Here is a 20,464-nt window from a genome sequence, read left to right on the forward strand (position 1 = left end):
CAAATTTATACGTTTTCATATTATGCCTAATTTACTGACTGTATTAACGATAAATAATTTTAAGTTATATTTTAACTCCTAAAGTTTGATAACTTTCGTAAGTCGAGATGAAATCGATGTTGATCAGATTCGATTTTAAAGAAGCTCAAAATATGTATTATGAAAAAATTTACTTAATTTATATGAACCTTTTCTAGCAAATATTATCGTTTTAAATAAACACCAGTCCTTTTGAATAAAATAATTCTGAAAATTTTTTATAATTTCAATTAAAAATATTTTTTATGTTAGAGAGATTTAAAGCCTATGCGAGACGTTTGAAAAAAGTTTATCATTGTTTCGTATTTTTTGTACTTATAAATTGGCAAAAATAATGCTTTATCTTTCATATTTTATACAATCCATTTGTCATTTGTTAATTTTTTTTAAATTTTGACTTTCTTTAATCGCAAAAACTTTTTGTAATTTTTTTAACATTACTTTCAAAGTTTATATTTTTTTTAAAAGATAGGAATTATAAACTGTGGGTATATTAATGAAAAAAAATGTGTCTAGAAAAACATTGGTGCAAATACAGGATTTTTTTTTCTAATAAGGATAAATTTATTTAAGCGTTATCTACTTTTTGCTATAAAATAAAAGCAAAAGTAAAACTTTTTATATATGATTTCACTGTTTTCAATGAACTTGTGTATTTAATATTATAAATGTCTAGGCATCTTTTATGTTCAATGTTCTAACCTCAAAACTCGTTTACATTTAAGAAACCGTAAATTGTTGGCCATAAGGTCAAGCAAAGGAATGAAAGTGTGTGACAGTGATGGATGATCAAAGAAAAAGAGGTCATGGTCAGAGGATGAGACTGATTTTGTAGTAATTAATGCGCATTCATTATAACAAAAATATTCTGGACTGATCCAAAACACTTTGAATATATTTCGCTTTTTCTATTCTGGAATCATTTTGATTTGACAGAAACCGTAATAAAAAAAAAACAGTGTCGTAAGATATGTTTTATAATTAAATATGTGTTAACCAATTAGATTCTAAGTTAATTTATTGAATTTTTTTTTACGATTAGATAATTTATTCGAATATGTAATACAGAGTTGGTTTTTGTTTCAACGAGAAATAGGGATAAGTCAAATAACCAAATAATTATTTCTTAAGATAAAGTAGATATATTAAAAAAGTTTAGTTTTTTTAAAATATAAAAGATCCCATTAAATTTACCTAACTTGTTATAATATTTATCAAGCTCTCTAAATGCATTTTTTTTTAATGATATAATTTATTTCAAAAACCGTATTTTAAAAAATTCGTTGTCTATCAAGCTACTATTAGTACATTTTCCAGTTGAATGAATCATATTTAAAAAGTTAATTATCTGAAATAAAAAAATGTGAGTAACAAAGTAAATTTTATAATGTTGGAGGATGCATAACGTAATAAATATGAACTTTTTTTTTCCATAAACACAGTAAAATTGAGTATATTTTTTTGATATTTTAAAAATACCGATTAAATTATAATCTGTAGAACTAATTTTATGTAAAATGAAGTCGTCATTTGTAAACTCATTTTTAAAAATTTAAAATTAATATTGTTTTACTACAAATCCGATTCGAAGATATTTATTGAATGTATAAAATTGAATAAACAAAAATTATTAAATAATCATCCAACTGATTTTTATTTAAATTGTTTGTTTATTGTTTGCGCTTGGTAATGCGCATAATATTATTGTTATGTAGATTTGATTGCATGGTAATTAATATTCCTTTAACCGAGGCAATGCACATTGTCTGTATATAATATACTATGGTAATTTCTATTTACGTAATTGAACTGGGATATTTAATGCCATGGAAATGCGACCCAGTCATTAAAGAGAAAATCCACATTGAGTCTATGTTCTTTTTTTTCTTTGAATCTATATATCGTAACGCCAAATCCAAAAAAAAAGTAGATTGGCAGCTTACCGAACCAAGGACATGATACCTAGGGATATGTTGAATCATCACAGATAATACTGGTATTCAAGGAATATAGAATAATTGAAAAGAAAAAAAAATCCTTCCTCGACACAAGCTTGCTAGGTGATGCAAATCCAATACCTTATAAAAAAATACGAATAAGTAGTAAGGTAAATAAATAAATACCTAGAAAAAAATTGCAGTTCGGTACATTTTAAATTTTAAATGTTTGGTCGAGTGGAACAAAAAATGGTAGATAGAGGAGGTAATTTTGGAACAAATTTACTGCAATGGTCCGTCCTCAAACGTCACCAATTTATTTTTATGTTTTTATATTTTTGTTGTCATTTTCCCAAATTCAGGTCTTGTGCCTTTAATAAAAAAATGTAAGGCTTGTATCAGCTCAAAATAAAGTTTGTTTGCCTAAGTAGTAGTTTATCGTTGTACTAGAGCAAACATTTAGTGCCGTTAATTTTTTTTTTTAATATGTAAAAGTAGACAAAGTATTTTATCTCTTTGCAAAAATGTTTCTTTGAACTAGGGTAGGTAAGCTTAACTATGCAAATTAAAATGTGATTTATTTATCTGAGGTGGTTTTGTGAAATACCGTACAAAAAGACATAAATTAATTTAGTTTTCAAAAGAATTTGAACATCTTTATCAGTTTTGATGTTTTTTAATGCGATGCAAAGTTCATGTTTAGGTTTTTTGTATCATTTTTCCGTACTTTGTTGGGTAATTACTTTTTTGACTAGAGATTATCTTCACCAATTTTATGCGTTATAACACTACTAAGGCATTTTTCTTTTCATTTAGAGCTTGTATTTTTTTTATTAAAGGCACAAGATCTGGGAATATGACAACAAAAGCATTAAAAAATCATAAAAATAAGTTGATGATATTTGAGGACAGGCCACTAGATCAAATATGTTCTAAATGGCCACCTCTATCCACCATTTTTTGTTCCACTCTCTGCCAAACACCGTGTATATCTGTTAAGACTGAGTAAAATTGGTTTTAAAAAAGGTGTTAAAATGTTTTTTTATCAAGTAATTGACTGACTATCCACTGTTTGCACGTCCATTAGGGGTGGATATTTCTTTTGTAGGAAACGAAACATCCCAAGATAAACAAAACCTCCTTTGTTTTCTTGCAACTCACTGCAAAAAATCAAACTTATTACATTAATTTTCTTTATGCAGCTTTTACCACTTATATATAAATATTAAAATGAATATAAATATAACAATCAACAAAGTTTTCTTAATGGACAACTAACGTTGTTTAAAAATGTAACCTATTTTCGAGTACCAATATTATTATAGAAATAAAAGACGAGTAATACTTTATTCCACATACATATTTGGAATATTCAGTGACTGGTTTCATCGCTTTCACGACATCTTCGAAAAATTCGCAAAATTAAATGTATTTATGGAAAATAGAGGTAAGGATAAAGAATTCAGAAATATATCCTACCTACTCTCATACCTACTCACCCAGACCTACTCTCCTTGATTCATTTCAATATCTCCACCTAGGCGGACACGACAAACCAAACTTTTTCACATACCTAAATACAATACAAATGCAGAAACGAATTCTCCCATTATTCGTGCCCTGACCTTGTACAATTAAATATTATATAGTCTCGACATCGACATCTTACTAGACTCTGCCATATCTTTAAAAATATTATTTTGAAGAAATATTAAACCGCAATTATCTTTTAAAAAAAATTATGATATTCTCTCACTCACACACACACATATACACACCCTTTCACCCTCTCTATCTTTCGTACACACAAACACACACACCCTGTTGTGACGGTTTTATATCTTCTTTATGTAAATAATTCCTCTGTACGTGTGATGTCACCGAACTTCTCCTAAACGGTTTAACCGATTAACGTGCAGTTTTCAGAGAAATATATATCTTTGCGCTGTGCGAGTTCGTAAATATTAAAATCTTCAATCTAATATGTAAAAAAGAAGTAAGGAGCATAAATGTTTTATTCGTCAATCTATCAGGGTTACATTCGAGGAGAATGCATTTGCGAAAAAATGGAAAGATGTTGTTTTTTTTGTGTATAAAAAGTTTGTTTTTGAATGTTTACAAATAGCATTTATTTTTTGTAGATATCAATCAGATTCTTTCCTTAAACTGCTTATAATTTCTACCCATTTATTTATTTTTACTGGATACTGGTAATACTAAAATAATATTAAATTCAATGCATTTTTAAAAATCGTACATAAGTACACCTCTCGGTTGGAGAAGACCGGAGTTTGACGTTTGCAAAAAGAATGCCATATTTGAAAAAACACTCATTTTATATTTTGGAATTCAACCATAAACAAGTACCTAGGTACCTACTAAAACTCAAAAAAATATTAATAATTTTAAGTTTTGGAATTTAATCACAAACAAGTACCTATTTATAAATGAAAAGTCTTTTTCCAAGCTAATAGCAGGCAAGCTAACGTTCGGAAAGGACAACGTCTGTTGGGTCCGCTAGTCTATAATAAATTACAACAAACTTCCATCAAGAATTTTCACTTACAAACTTAAATGTTTAAAACATTAAGATTTTGTACTTGAGTTTTTTGATGGGACTTTATTTTAATATATTGCAAAAAAATAAATGCGTTATTAAGTTGATATGTATATATAGCTCTTCACATAGATTTAATAATACATATACACATATTTTTATGAAAGGATTAAGATCCACCATAAATAAACAAGAGGTCTTTAGTTATTCTTTATATTATATCTTATTCCAGGGTGGATAAAAATATTAGGATAAAATCCATAGAATTTAGTTTGCACTTAGGGACTTCATACTTTACATTATTAATCAGTCTTCTGCTGATATTAATCTTCTTGGCAAGATACTATGACACTTGCATATACATTTGTATACTCGCATATGTTCACCTATTTAGTGGGCAAAGTGCAGTAATATGCAAAGGGGAGGTAATTATGCAAGATTAAGAAACCTTGGCTTATACTAGGAGCCTAATGACTTCATAAATACTATTTCAATTAGTTTAAATAAATTACTCCATTATAATATATTATTATCTGCGTGTTTTAGTCAAATAATTATCTAGGTAAACAGGAGTTACTGTGAATAATCTTGTATCCCCCACCAAGAACACCGACAAACGATACCTTCAATATTATCAATAATATTTTCGTTAAATTCAAAGTACTGAGACAATTAACATTAATTATTATACACAAATAACATTTAAATCACAATTTTGAAATTAACGTCCAAGAACGTAAGTTCGATCCATTAGATTTTTTTTATTTAGGTTCTTTATATATAACAAAAGTGCAAATATTGAGTAAATTAGTAACGTTTCCCAAACTCCCTTAATACTTTTCAAAAATATAATAAAATACTAATTGTTATTAATTTTCGAACTTTTTGACAGATACATGAAATTGTATTTTTTTTTTTGACAAAAACTGCGTTTTTATCAATATTCATATTTTAAATTAATTTTCAAGGTTTAGATAAATTTATAAATACTTAAAAATAATAAGTTTTTATCAACATTCATATTTTTAATTAATTTTCAAGGTTAAGATAAATTAATAAATACTTTAAAATAATAAGTAATATTTTTAATGTAACTTAATTTAATGTGTTGAATATTTTAAGCCACAATAGAGTATAAATAAAGTTCAAACCGCACTACAGCATCGTTGCACTTCAGCGACGCTGCGCAACAAATTTCATATTGAGTACCGCGCAGTGCTACTCTAGTGCGGTTCGACCTGAAAACTTATAAGGTTAACTCGTCAATATCCATACGGTGTTAATTTTTGGTGTTTAAAAAAAAGCTACTTCTCTTTTTCTAAAGTCAAGAATCTCCATAAAAGCTCACTTCTTGTTTCACTTATTAGTAATTATTAGTAAACCAAATGCAGCGTATTTTGATCATTTGTTTCATGAAGGTGGGGTGATCAGTCTTGCACTTCACGTAGAAATAGTCAGAAACAATTAAGTCTTCTTCGCAGTCTCAATTCTGGGGATTGGTTTGCAGCAAAGTCCTGCATCGCGTCCTGATGAAGTGTAAAAACACATTTTATTTCAGGTCCACCCTTCCAGGAATCGAACCCAGAAGCTTAAGAATGGCAGGCAAATAGGTCAACTACTACACAAGCAGGTGGACTTATCTCCGCTCGATTTTTTTATCCAGGATTGTCACCTGAGAGCAGCACTCGAGTCGAAAATGCTCGTACAGAGTCCCGATTATATTTCACACAGAAATGAAAATATTACGTTTTTTTTCATTTTTAAAGTAATAAAGATCTATGAAAAACTGAAAAAAGTGTTAGGTAAAAAAAAAATTTGGGGTAATTATTAGTAACATAAAAATATTTTTTAATTTGTAATTTTGAATTCCCGTAAAAACGGTCATTCCATTGGCCATTGGCCCTTTATACGTCACGATTCATGTTTATTTGTTCCTGACCATTCAAATTAGTTGAGAACATTGTCACGAATCTCGGCGTCACAACTACCAAGGCCGAACATGACGAGTATTTTTATTAAATTTCTTTTTTGTTTGAAAATATTTCTCCACAATATCTATACAGATTTCGAAAACACAATTAGTTATTCCAAATCCATTTCATATATTTTTATCGGTATTCGTAGTATGTGATATTTCCTATTCCGTACCGTACGCAGATGCACAGTGGTTGAATAAGGATAGAAATACGGAATGCTGGTGATGATAATAGTATAAAATTTTAATTATATTTATACACTATTAAACAAAAAAGAAAAGTAAATAATTTACACACAACATGTAAACAATCAACTAGATAAGATAGAAATAATACGGACCAAAATGGACACCAAGTCGTTGGAACAATAGGCATAATCCCCCAGTCTACACACGTGCGTTTCCAGAAATTCTCCAGCAGCCTAGTGGACCACATGGTGACGATATCTACCTACTGTCTACAAAAGATTCTCTTCGGACATCTATCTCCCTTTGTTAACCATGGAGTTGATACAGTGCTTTATTTATTTAGTTTTTTATTGCTTAGTTCTTGGCATGAACACTTGACAAACTTACTACTATGCTCTATTTTTTATAAATTTATTGATATCATTCTAACTTTGCTAGAATTCCACTCGTCCATGCGCTTTGTAGCTGCACGATGATTGGTTATCTAGCTTTCATATACCAACTTAAAAATACCTAAATTTTATAAATGGGGTCTAGAATTCCAATCGTCTATGCGCTTAGTAGCTGCAAGACGTGTTGTAATCTTACTCCTTTTTATTATTCATATTATTTTTATTTTTTTTTAGTATCATTAATACACTAAATTTATTTGTCAATTTTTTAAATGTGTAAATGGGGGCTAAATTTCTAACTGTCTATGCGCTCTGTAGCTGCACAACGTCCTGTAATCTAGCTCTTATCTGTTATATTTTTTTATTGATCTTAATTGAAAACGAGGAACTAGAATCCCAACCGTCCATGCGCTCTGTAGCTGCAAGACGTACTGGGATATTTATTAATTGTACAGCGCCCTTGAGGTGATTTTCACAAAAATGGCGCTATATAAATTATCCAACTATATATATAGATAGAGGAAATTAACAACACCCATATTATTTCCAAATAATACAATTTATTATTCTAAATCCCTTTTCTGCACTTTTATCGGTATTTGTAGTTTGTGATTTTTCCCTATGGTATACTTCATCATAGACATAGAATTTTTTTATTAATTTTAAATATTTGCATTCTCATGATTTCCCCGAATATTTCAAGTATGCGGTATTTTCAAACAATTGCAAATATAGACGATTCCGGATTGCCAAATATATGGATCTTTACAAGAAATTAAAAATAAAGGAGATATGAACACAAGAACCAGACTCTTTTTAGGCAAGTTCAACCTTAATTGTTCTATTTTTTTACTGCATGTTTAGTTTTTTTACGCTAATAAAGGTTTTAATTGAAAAAAAAAAATTAATAAAAATAACAAATAAAAAAGGGCGCTGGTAGCCGGCGCGCAAGTTTTTAATATGATTCCAATTCGCTCTTTTATTACAAAAGCAAAAAAAGTTATCTTATAGTAAATTTTTATTTTTCTTTCCAAACATTGCCTTAATTTAATGGCTAACCCAACTATCCGGATTTATGCATATCCGGATAACGTCTGGCACTCATGAGTCCGGATAATCGTTTAAATGTAATTTCTTAAAAAAAATTGTAACAAAAAAATAAAAAAGGATAGAACATTCTATACCTTTGAGTTAGAATAAACCTTAACAAAACTTCTGGGTGTAGGTTATGCAGTGCAGACGAGGAAATACCTATACACACTCTATGTGAATGTGATTCTTTACATCATAAAGAAGCCTCATCCTCGGAGGACCACTGGTTAAACCTGAGGATGTTAAAGAGCTTGCTCCCCACCTAATAGCCGGATACTTTACGGATCTGGACTTGGAGAGGGAGATTAAGCAAAATGAGAACTCTCGCCATCCACACAATAGCCAGGCTCTTTAAAGACCTGGGCTTGGAAGACGAGAACTACTCACGGGGACCCGTCACAATGGATCTTCACAGATCGCTGTGACGTCGGGGGTTTGTATAGCACAGACCTCTACCTTTAAAAATTAAGAATAATACCTTTGATCGCGTGTTTTTTCTATCCTTATAGTCCTATTTAAAATTCCTTACTCACTCTTTGATGCGCCTGAACTACTGAGCTCAATAAAATTAAATATCTCAACTAGAAACCTCAGACAAAACTTACTCTTTCATACCGATATCCATAGAACTAAATATAGTTTTTATTCCCCTATGCCCAGAATTTTTAGGTCTGCTAACAAATATACCAGTCTTAATTTCTTTGATAACAAGTTGTCTTCTTTTAAACGATCACTGAATCAAATTCAATTATAAACACCTCTCTCCCGCTTCCACTCCCACAAAGTCTACTTTAAACCATTGAGTCTTTCTAATTTTTTATAATAATTTTCTATGTATAAATGTGTCCATTAAAATGCCCATTGGGCGTATATATAAATAAATAATTAAATAAAAACACTACATTTTAATGTTTTTATAATCACTCATATGACTTATTGATTTAAAATTTGAATTAAATAATTTAATTTGACAGTTTTTACGAGTCTACGTTATTTAATATGATGTCAAAGAATAATATTTACACAATGCAATAAAAAAACAGGACCAGAAATTCACAAATCGTCTCGCATTCCACAACAGCATTCCTCGGAATAAAATTATACGTATTATGTCCTTTATATTACCTTTGCTCGTGTGTGGGTTTTTCTGAATATACGATATTATGTATTATATGTATGTACATTTACCCATACAGAAAATGTCTCGCTCAAAACATTATGTATATTGAACCAACGACAAGATTTATTATTTATAATATATTGCTACGCGTCACGTGGTATCTGTACACAGTATTGTCGTGAGTCGAGATCTATGGAACGTCTGCACATTCATCTAAGAGATATGAAATAAACGCTGGGAATACCAACAAACTAGTGATGGTATATGTGCAACTAACCGGTTGTTAAAAAAACCGAATATATTACACCCATTAACAATATTTTTAGTATATACAAATAACTGGAAAAAAGTTCAATATACATATATGTTAATTAATAATTGTGTGGTATTTCGCATTTGATATTTGGTAAGTTGGCCCTCAAAACTTTATGACTTAACTTAAATTTAACTTTAAACTTTATGACTTAACTTAAATTCAAGTAAAATTATTGTTAATGTAGGCTAAGTGTAAATAATTAATGTAATTTATAAGAACCTGCTGACGAGTTGTATGTATGCAACTCAGCAGGACTTTAATTTAAGAATTTTTTGTAAATATTTTTGAAAAAATAAATAAAAAAACCTTGTGTATCGGTTTTTCTGTTTTCGGGATTATTCTTAGGGTTTATAAAATGATTAATTTGTTTAAATATTATTGGTATGATATAATAATGTACTGCTGCGGTGGTTGGCGTGTGGTTCAGTGATTGTATTGTTTAGTATAAATAAGATCTTTTGATTCTTCGTAAAAAAAAAAAAAATTTAAATCTTTTTCGATACCATATTAGTGTTTTGATGAAGTGTAAATTTAAAGTTTGTATAGTTTATAAATATTAATGATTAGTATAGTTACGGTTTAATTAAGATTAGAATTAAGTTGATAGTACAACTTTCATGCATTGTGTTTGTTTTGAGTACGGCCAAATGTTTGTAGATAGGCTGGGTTTCTTCTCTTGAGAGAGAAAACTCAAATTCTCAAAAATGTTATTCCTATCTGTATAATAACTCCCTAGAGGGAAAATCTAGCCATTATTGATTGAAACATTGTAGATAAAAGTAACTGGTATAAGAAGCAATATTAAAATGTTAAATGTGTTTCCAGACGTTGCCTAGTAGGTGAATTGGTTCAGCCGGATAAATTTTACCCACGTGATAAAGGTTTTTCTTCCATCTGTAGGTTTTATTTCACAAAAGTCAACAGATGGAAGAGTTGAGGAAATGTGGATGTTTAAACATAGGCAAAATGGTGAATTACACAGTTTGTAAAGTTGCCACTTAAACCAGCTAACGACAGGTCACAAGCCTAGACTTCCATATTCGCTTCTCAAAAATATTTTCCCTCTCTGTTGCAACAAATTTAAAACTATTATAATTGTACTATTTTAAGATCAAATAAATATTGGCATATGTACATTCAAAATAGTCAATGTTTTTATGTCCACTTTTACAAGTAATTATTTCATTATTTTCGTTTTATCCATGAATGACAAACTATTACCAGTCACAGTTGTAATTTACTCCAAATGCCAGTTTAATTTGAAAAACCTCCCATTAAGTACATCGTATTTTTATTCCTAATCATTATACAGAAGACATTCTACAATACACTTGAACGATATTTTTATCAATCTTTCATAGATTCCAAGCAATACGACCCCAAATACGGCAATTTTCAATGCAGTGTCATACTTCACTGTCCGTGGACTGACACCTGAGCAAAAGACTGATCGCCTTACGTTTTTGTAACACATGACCGAGGTGTGGATTAGGGCTTGATGATAATGATAAACAATATGAAAACATGGGAATATCAGTATATTGTTTATTTACTCTTTACGTCAGTCGTTTTTTATTTGATCTAATATTCTGAAGATTTTTTTGTTAGGATTAAAATAATTATCCGATTAATTGTGTTCGATTATCTGTCGAATCCAATTACTTGAATTGCACATCTCTAACAGCAACGTAAACATTTTTTTGCTGTGGCTCTAGGAAAGAAAATTAAACATGCAAATCCATTGGAGATTACATACAAATTCAACCATAAATAACGCTAATTTAAAAAACAAACATTGACAGAGTTTAATTTATGAAATAGCGACTCATCAATACATCATTAGCACTATTATTGTGTACATGTTTGTTTTGCGGGGTTTTGCTACCTTTTGTATGATTATTTTGCAAAGAATCACAAATTTTGACTTGTTGACTTATACAATTTTATATGCTTATTATTTTGCGCCTTTTGTTTTGTGAAATAAAAGATCCAAATATTTTGAACTTTAAATAATTACCATTTGACACATTTAATTTCGTTGTAAATGACATGCATGCATGTTATTTTTTTCTTAACAATAAATCCAATTACGAAAACATAATAAAATCTCTTTTTTAATACAAAATCTGGTAGGGCCTATACCTGTACGTGTACATGTTCATACATTAAAAAAATATGTTTACATACCTAATTTTATTTTTAAACCGACACTACGAGAAATTATGTTTTATATGGTATAAGTTTGATTATTAGTTTGATTTTTAAGAAAGAAAAAAATAATGAATTTAAGTTGCTTTATATACTTAACTTTATACAGAAGGTATCTAAAACTTTACTGGGATAAGTTCTACTTTTTCTTATACACCGAACTAAATTTGGATCATAGCAAGTAGGGTCAAATCACCAATGAATGGCCGTTTAAGGTTCAGCTTGTAGTGAAATCCACATAAAAAGTATAAATTTCATTATTTAAGCGTACAAAATAAAAGAAAACAATAAAAAACACATTCATTTTTCTAAATACCTTTACTTTTTTATTGAAATACGAGTATTACAATTATAATTAATATTACTATAAAAAAATAGCAGAATCACCAGTGAATGACCACTACTAACTACCCCAGTAAAAATAATACTCAGATGTAGTTACATCATAACATTATAAAACACCCTAACACATTAGAATTTGGATATATTCAAAGAATAGCATAAGAAATAGCATCAAATAAAACACTAACCACACCTTTCTTTATAAAAAACAAAATCAATATCAGAACAATAACGGGAAGACGCACTATTACCTTTTGAAAATTCACAGTTCAAAACTGATAAATTTGTTTCTTACCAAAAGATGTGTCCGCCTACCGCTTTTGTCAGCGTTAAAAGTTTTTTGACTGGACACACGTAGCAATTCTTATTATATTGTGTTTTATTGTCATTTACTGATGCTTTGACCCTAGCAAGGATAGGATGGTGCAGATAATATATATTTTTAGTTTAAACACATGAGAAATTTTATTCGAAAGTATCAGGGAAACAGAAGATGAAATAGGTAAAGTAGAGAGTATTACTCACGTTGCGATGTGGAGCGCCGGATGATGTTCTCTAGAAAGGTGTTTTGGGGGGCGACGAGCCCCCGCCGGCCTCCGGGCATGGCGGCCCGCCCTCCCTCCTAGCGGCCCGCCCGCGCTCCGCCCCTGCGCCCCGCTGCACTCATGCAGACGGGCGAGCACACCTTCTCGTCACTCGTGCTCGCCTGGTACTCCAGATTCAAACGGCACTTGGTATAACTGACACTATTTTGTTTCATTCAGTTTGATGACGACTACTTACTGTTTTAGACTGTTTTCCTGGTAGTTTGTTTGAAAATCGGGCACCAGATTTAAAAATAATTATCGATCTTCTTTATTAGGTACATTGTCACAAACTTTTTTCACAATTCTAAAACGAAAAAAATAATTTTGAAAACCGTTTTTAATTCATTAATTTATTGTAGAAATAAAACTTTGTTATTAGTATAAACATTTTTTTTTCGACCCAACCCAATTCGCTTAAACTATTACAATTATTTATATCACCCGTCGATGGAAGGAGTGCTTTCCTGAAACTATAGTAGTATTCTTGTAAAAATAATGAAACCGTATAACTCTAATAGCAAAGTTTATAATGAAGTGTTACGAAGTGAATGCCGATTAAATTGATAATGTTATGCCGTTTTTAATATGTATTAATAAAAATGCGTTTTGGAGATTTTTTAAATTAATTATATATTTAATGCCATTTATATTTTGCTATTTTTTTCCGTGTTCAGGGCGCATAAAGAATACAGTTATGTGTGCGAAATAGAACCACAACCCTGAACGAATGTTTTCGACTCGGTGGCTATTAAAAAAATATTGAAAAAGGAAATCAAGTCAAGATAAGTCCGCCTCGCAATGTAAATAAATAAATATAAATAAAAAATATTTATCTTTTATCCCAATAGTACAGTACAATGTAGGTACTATGTTTATTTTCCAAAGTTAGTTTCTTGTTACATCTATCTATGTTTTTTTATAATCTTTTTTTTATTTGAAAATTTATTTATTAACCCTTACAGATTATTACATTCATTTTACATAAATAATAAATATTTTTTATTCATACTCTGTTGTTGATAATAATATTTTTTACATCTTTTGAAAAGTTTGTCTAAGTCTTTTGTTTAGTTTTGTCTGTGAGTTTATTGTATAATTTCAGTCCCTGGTGTATTAGTCTTGATTGTCTTTGTCTCGTTTTGGAATGTTGTATGTGATATTGTTCTTATATTATTGTATAATATCCATATTTATTACATTTTTTTTCAAGTTTTACTTCTAAGTTTTAGAACCCGTACCAAAATAAATACAAGTTGTATGTGTACATCGCATATTATATTATTTTGTGCTATGTATATATACATATTTTTCTTAAAATGCTAAATAAAGACATTAATAACAAACTACTATCTAGAGAAATTGGACATTCTTTCCGTACAATTTGATGATAAAAATACATTCGACAATCAAACGCAAAGTTAGAATGAGCCATCTTTAAATGTATGTACGAAACATTTAAATGTTATAATTGTGTATGTACGGTTGCATTAATATTTACATCCGAGTTATCTAGCACATTCTGATATCTATTTCAGGGCTGCTCAAAACGAGAACCGCGAGCCGCGTACGAGTCCGAAAATTATCATTTTACTACGCTCGTCTTCGAAAAACTATTTATTGCTTATTATGAAACGTACAAAAACCTTTGCGTGATGATTTGTCGACCTCGTGGTGTAATGGTCAGCGCGTTCGCCTACCATTTAAGAAGTCTCGGGTTTGATTCCCGAAATGGTTTAATGTGAAATAATTATTAAAAAGAGTGTTTTCACACTAGAATACTTCATAGTCTCTGGACTGGTACCTGAAGCGTAAGACTGTTCATCTTACATTTATGTAACAAAAATGATCAAGATACGCTGAGATTGATGTATCAATGCAGTGCCCTATGCACCATAAGGTGTGGAAAGGTAACAATGATGATTATGATTTGCTAGTTTTCCCGACACTAATCTCAAAGAATATATGTTATTATTATCATTATTATTATGGATAACTTATACAGCGCCATTTTCGTAACAAAATACCTCAAGGGCGCTTTACATAGTGATTCTTTCAAATTTGTAATTTAATTAAAATAATTTATTTTGTTATCACATGCTACGGATTTATTCAAATGATTTAGAGAACAAGTGGGTTTTAAGTTTTTTCCGAAACATCAAACATCAATTATATATGTACTAGCTATTTTGTAACTTTGTAAAGATTTTTTTTCAATAAATTTATGAAAAAATAAAAAATAAAAATTTCAGACATTTTTGAGAAACTTTGCCCTATAATCAAAATGCTCTAATTTTTACCACGTCTAAGAAAAAAAATCCAATTTAAACATTTCATTACAGTGCGATCTAATGTTTAATAACCCTATGTTAATGTGTTAGTGCCTGTCAGTGAACCAAGTAAACATACAAACTCCATTTGTAAACACACTAGAATGATTTATATGAAATCTTATTATTACTCACCATGAAGTAGAGGGTATTTTATAGATTTGAATGGATTATACATTTTTATTGGTATTTACTGTATTTGGTGATGCAAAATAGACCGTTTTATTTTTTAAACAAATGTGATCTTTGAGTTTTGTCGAGTAAGATAGCCCTGATTTATCAGATGGTCTTCAAGACCGTGTCGTTAACATAGTCGCCTGGTATATGAAACTCCGTGGCGACACCAACGTTTATCAGTCACGTTCCAGCAAACTACTAAGTTTGTATGCCGATACATTCCGTTTATCTCCATGCACTTCTCTTCGCCTGGTACATAGAATTCGATCAACGCTGTTAGTAGTAGTCGGTCATGCATGATATTGTTTGTTACACTACCATTATAATACTTCTGCTGCCCGGATAATTCGCTGAAAACAATGTAAGGCTGATTTTACAATAATGACGCAATGATTGAATGGTGTGCTAGGCACTTTATTAGTACCCCAATAGCAGCATATCAACGATCAGAGCGGACCCAACAGACGTTGTCCTGCCAGAACGTTAGCTTGCCTGCTATTAGCTTGGAAAAAGACTTTAATTTTATAGATAGGTATTTGTTCTTGTTTGTGATTAAATTCCAAAACTAAAAGTTGTTAATATTGAATTTAAGTAGGTACCTAGGTACTTCTTTATGTTTGAATCCAAAACATAAAATAAATATTTTTTCAAATATGGCATTCTTTTTACAAACGTCAAACTCCGGTCTTCTCACCAACAGAGTGGGGTACTCAGGTGTAATTATGTTGGAATACGATTTTTTTTAATGTATTTAATTTAATGTTATTTTAGTATTATCAAACATCCGGTAAAAAAGAATAAATGGGAGGAAATTATAAGGAATTTAAGAAAAGAATCTGATTGGAATCTATAAAAAGCAAATTTTGTTTATAAAACTTAATAAATAAACTTTTTTTATATGCAAAAAAACAATATCTTTCCATTTTCTTGTAAATGCATTCTCCTCGAATGCAACCCTGGTGGATCGATGAATAAAACATTTATGTTTCTTACTTCTTTTTTATATTTTAAATTGAAGATCTTAATATCTACGAACACACAGCTCAAAGATCTATATTTCTCTGAAAGCCGCACGTAAATCGGTTACGACGTTTAGGAGTAGTTCGGTGACATCACACTTACATGGAAAATATATATATAAAGATACATGAAGGCAAGTTAATCAGTCTTACGCTTCAGGCACAAATACAGAGGCTATGAAATAAATCATATCTAGTCATTAGTCATGAGGACTTGTCAAGGGTGGTAACATTATACACGGTAGGGCAACAAATTAATGCCGAACACTCTTCAAGTGAAACGGAAGGTTTGTTGACGAATGACAACTGTCAGTCTTCTCGTGGCGAGTTTTTCGTGGTTTCCTTGTTGTTAGAACAAATGCGGAGAAGCTCCTAAAACAGCGATCACAAAGATACACGATCGAGTTTTTCTGTATGTACATATGTGGCTATCGAGGGCACCCGTACCTCGTGGTCAACATATCTATTCACTGGCCCTTTTTAAAAATTTAATTGCGATTTGAGTTTGACATTTAGCGCGAAGACATATTATTTTGACAGTTTACTGACAGCACCATCTAGTGGAGAAGATTTGAAAATTCAAGGTAGTTTCAAGATGACATCATGCGCATTCACCCTAATGTTCAACGGCAACGATTCGGAAAAATGTTGCCACTATGAAAAATAAATATCACTTTTTTTTTCATCTTCCCAGAAACACGCATCGACATGTTGGGAACCCGGCTTCGTAATATCGGTGGAGATTGGGATTATAGAAAAGTTAAGTAGCTATACCGTCTCGATACGAGGCGATGAAGACAGCGTTTGTAATCCCCCCCTGATCATGTTACGTTCATGTTAGAAAAAATATCGAGATACGCTACGAGTGGTGTACTAATGCAGTGCCCTATGCTCTATTTATTTCAATACAAAAACGCGTATTTATTTGGTTGAGTCTATTTCAACTCTTTAAGTAAAACCTTTGTTAAGCGGAAATGTTTTATATTTAAATTTAAATTTATTGCAACAGAGAGGGAAAACATTTTTGATAAGGAATCTGAAAGTTTAGGCATTTACAGAGCTTATGACCTGTCATTGGCTGGTTTAAGTGGCCACTTTACACACTGTGTAACATTCACCATTTTGCCAATGTTTAAACATCCACATTTCCTCAACTCTTCCATCTGTTGACTTTTGTGAAGTAAGGAAGCTGAAACTTTTATTATGCGGGTGAGATTCATCCGACTGAACCACATCACCTGCTAGGCAACTCCTGAAAACAATTTTCCAATCTTTTATACTTCTTTTTTCAGGCAGTTAATTCAACAATGTTTGAAATGCTTCGAATTCCATATTCCCTTCTCAAAAATGTTTTCCCTCTCTGTTGCAATAAATTTAAATATGAATAACTCCCTAGATAGGAAATCCAGCCAGTTTGTAAGCATTTGGAAATGTTTTTTATAAGAATAATACAAAATATGTAATATATAACTAAACTTGCTTATCACATATTTGAAATGACATAAAATAATAATAATAAAAATATACAAATACTGTAAGTTAAAAAATACTCCTTAGTAGCCACAAGTACAAAAAAGGCTATTTAACTCTTGTGTGCCCATGATGTCACACTTACTAGCCTACATACGATAAAATACTTAATATTATTTGGTTCTAATTTTTTTTAATGAGCAGGTTGTACGAGTATTTTTTGTAATCTTCAAATAAACATTTTCACACCGGATTTTAAAAGTCAAATTTGTATAACTAAGCTGAATTTTAATATAAAAAATAATTATCCTTCCTACGCGAAGATTAAATGTGACGCCAATACAGCAATAAATATGTTTAATATTGTACAAACGTGAGCACAAAGATAGAACTAATAACAAAAAAGATAGAGACGATGTTTTGTGACCGGTGTTTGAGAGAAAAGAGATTCAGTCGAGACGCGCGCACGCACGTAAGATGACCCGCGTATTTATGACTTTTAATTTATTTTACTATAACAGGGTTAAATTAAACTATATATTAATTTTATATACCATAGAAAAGAAATTATCTAACTGTATGTCTTCAGGTTTGTTTTTGAATCGTTAGTAAAAATGTACAGTGAGGAACTTTAGCCCTACGGGAAATTGGATACAAAAAATGTTTTCCTGCGCAAGGTAAAAACTAAAGCATTAAATTGTACGGCAAAGTTTCTTGAAAATGTACGGCAAAAATAAAAAAAAATATTTCAATAAAAACGCACTACTTAGAATGACGTCACTGGTTCATATGAATCAACCTATGATCTGAGATCTATGGAAGATTTCCGGTCTGCTTGTGGTTTCTGGACCAATGGGAAGAACTGAATGAGAATAAGCGGAAATGAACCTCTGACGTCACACGAGTTATTTCAGAAATACAAAACTTTAAAAAATCGTAGCGCTGATAATACGATATATAAAAAAAAAATAAAAAAAATTGGCTTAGTATAATAGTCTTTTAATAAATAAAAATATATAAAAAACCACTGAACTTCCTCATTAATAGAAAAAACCTTTTTCAAATATCGGTAATAATTTTTCGCAAAACTGAGTACATTAGATGCGGCAAGGGAATGATGATGATATTTGTCGATGTTAAAAATGTGAAACGGGATTTAAAAGGTAAATACTTATTTTATTTCAATTATTCAAAAGTATTAAAATATCGACATTAGTGAACAAAATAGTTTAAAGTAGTATCGACCGGTTTCCGGCTGTCATTGCCCCCATGACCGAGTTCCCTTCCCTTCGCACTCCCCGCCGTGTCCCCACCCCTAACATTTCAGGAGCAAACAGCCTGAATGCAACCGTGGCTATTTTTAGAATCCAGGTTACACTGAAAATTGTTTATGCTAATATTTCTATTTATATAGGCTTGCGCAGTTTTTACACCCCTTAAGATGACGTGTTGCACGGGATAGCATTTTAAAAGGTTAGTTTATTATGAAAATATTCAGCGGTCTAGATGTATTTTAATTTATTTCTTTTACCTCATTTTCGTTTGAGTGCCGTTACAAATGTGTTTGTTTCTTTTATGTGTTTTTTTACTGAACTTGTATATTTTATATTTTCCAATAATTAATTTTGTTAAAAAATTACTTAGGCAAAAGCGATCGTCGATAAAAAAATAAAAGATTAAAACTGAACCAATAAATTTTATTGGTATTTTAAAATTATCAACCATGGAGTTTTATCAAGAAATATCTACAAAAAAATCCGTATTACTTTTTAATTTTTCTTCTTGCGGTGCCTTGTCAAGTCCCTCTGACGTTGGCGATCGCTACAGTGAAAGCATCTCGGTCTTGCATTTCTCTTATATTCCGCAGCCAGGACAACTGATTATTGGATGTACTCCCCACAGTGATTCCTATGAAAAGATGACCAAAGTGGCTTCCCGTTGCCTTCTGTGGTGGATTTTTCTGTCCGGGTTTTGAGGCGCCAAAAACTCGCTTTTCATCCCCTCGTTATCTGCTGTTATCACACCGTTATGAGTGTAATCCCATTGCCCAGGGTTCGCGACGTAAACGCTAATGAGTTGGACTAGTCAGTAGTGTTGCCGGTGGAATGCAACTGGACGTTGGCAGAATTTTATAAAATCACACCCTCCAGCAAGATGTGACTCACTGTGACCCTTCTGATAGTTCGAACTTTTCAATTAACTTAACATTTTTTTTTTAATAAAGCTAAATACGTAATAAGTGTTTATTTGACTTAGGTATAATTAAATAGGGATGATGATTCATACAACGATAGTTAGAAATTATGTTTTAAAAAATGGGCGTTGTCGCGTCAAAATTGCTGTGCAAAACGAGTTGTAGAATAAAAAAGACTATTCATGTCAGCATACTGTGAATTTAAAACTGTATGTCGCGCCTTTTTACACTGCTTCAAATTTACTGGCTGCAAGTTAGTTCCGAAACCTAAGTTGAATTGAACACAAGACGGGTGCTTAGTGTTGCATCCAGTGCATATATATTTATTCATATTTTTAACTCTGATTAATAATAAAAATAATGTGACCTCACTGGGGTTACCCGTGCCGAGGAAACTTAAAATACTTTTTAAAAATATTTTTACATGTGAGAATGTCAATTTTATCGATTTTAGTTTGGCATAATCAGTCTAACGTGCAGTTGTGTTTTTCAAACATAAAATCGATGTTTAAATAATACATTA

General features: G+C 30.8%; 1 protein-coding gene across 1 annotated transcript in view; it reads right to left on the bottom strand.

The window, feature by feature from the left end:
• Positions 1 to 20,464, bottom strand: part of LOC148273456 (potassium voltage-gated channel protein eag-like) — a gene marked incomplete at its 3' end in the record, with an annotated part of 231,435 nt that overhangs the window by 181,044 nt on the left and 29,927 nt on the right. Inside the window, 1 exon segment of the mRNA XM_088238688.1 lies at positions 12,693 to 13,058. Coding sequence (XP_088094814.1) covers positions 12,693 to 12,771 — 79 coding nt within the window.

Source organism: Micrasema longulum, unplaced genomic scaffold, assembly GCF_059751315.1.
Source record: "Micrasema longulum isolate JH-2025_06_02 unplaced genomic scaffold, ASM5975131v1 h1tg001946l, whole genome shotgun sequence".
In the NCBI taxonomy this organism is placed as follows: domain Eukaryota; kingdom Metazoa; phylum Arthropoda; class Insecta; order Trichoptera; family Brachycentridae; genus Micrasema; species Micrasema longulum.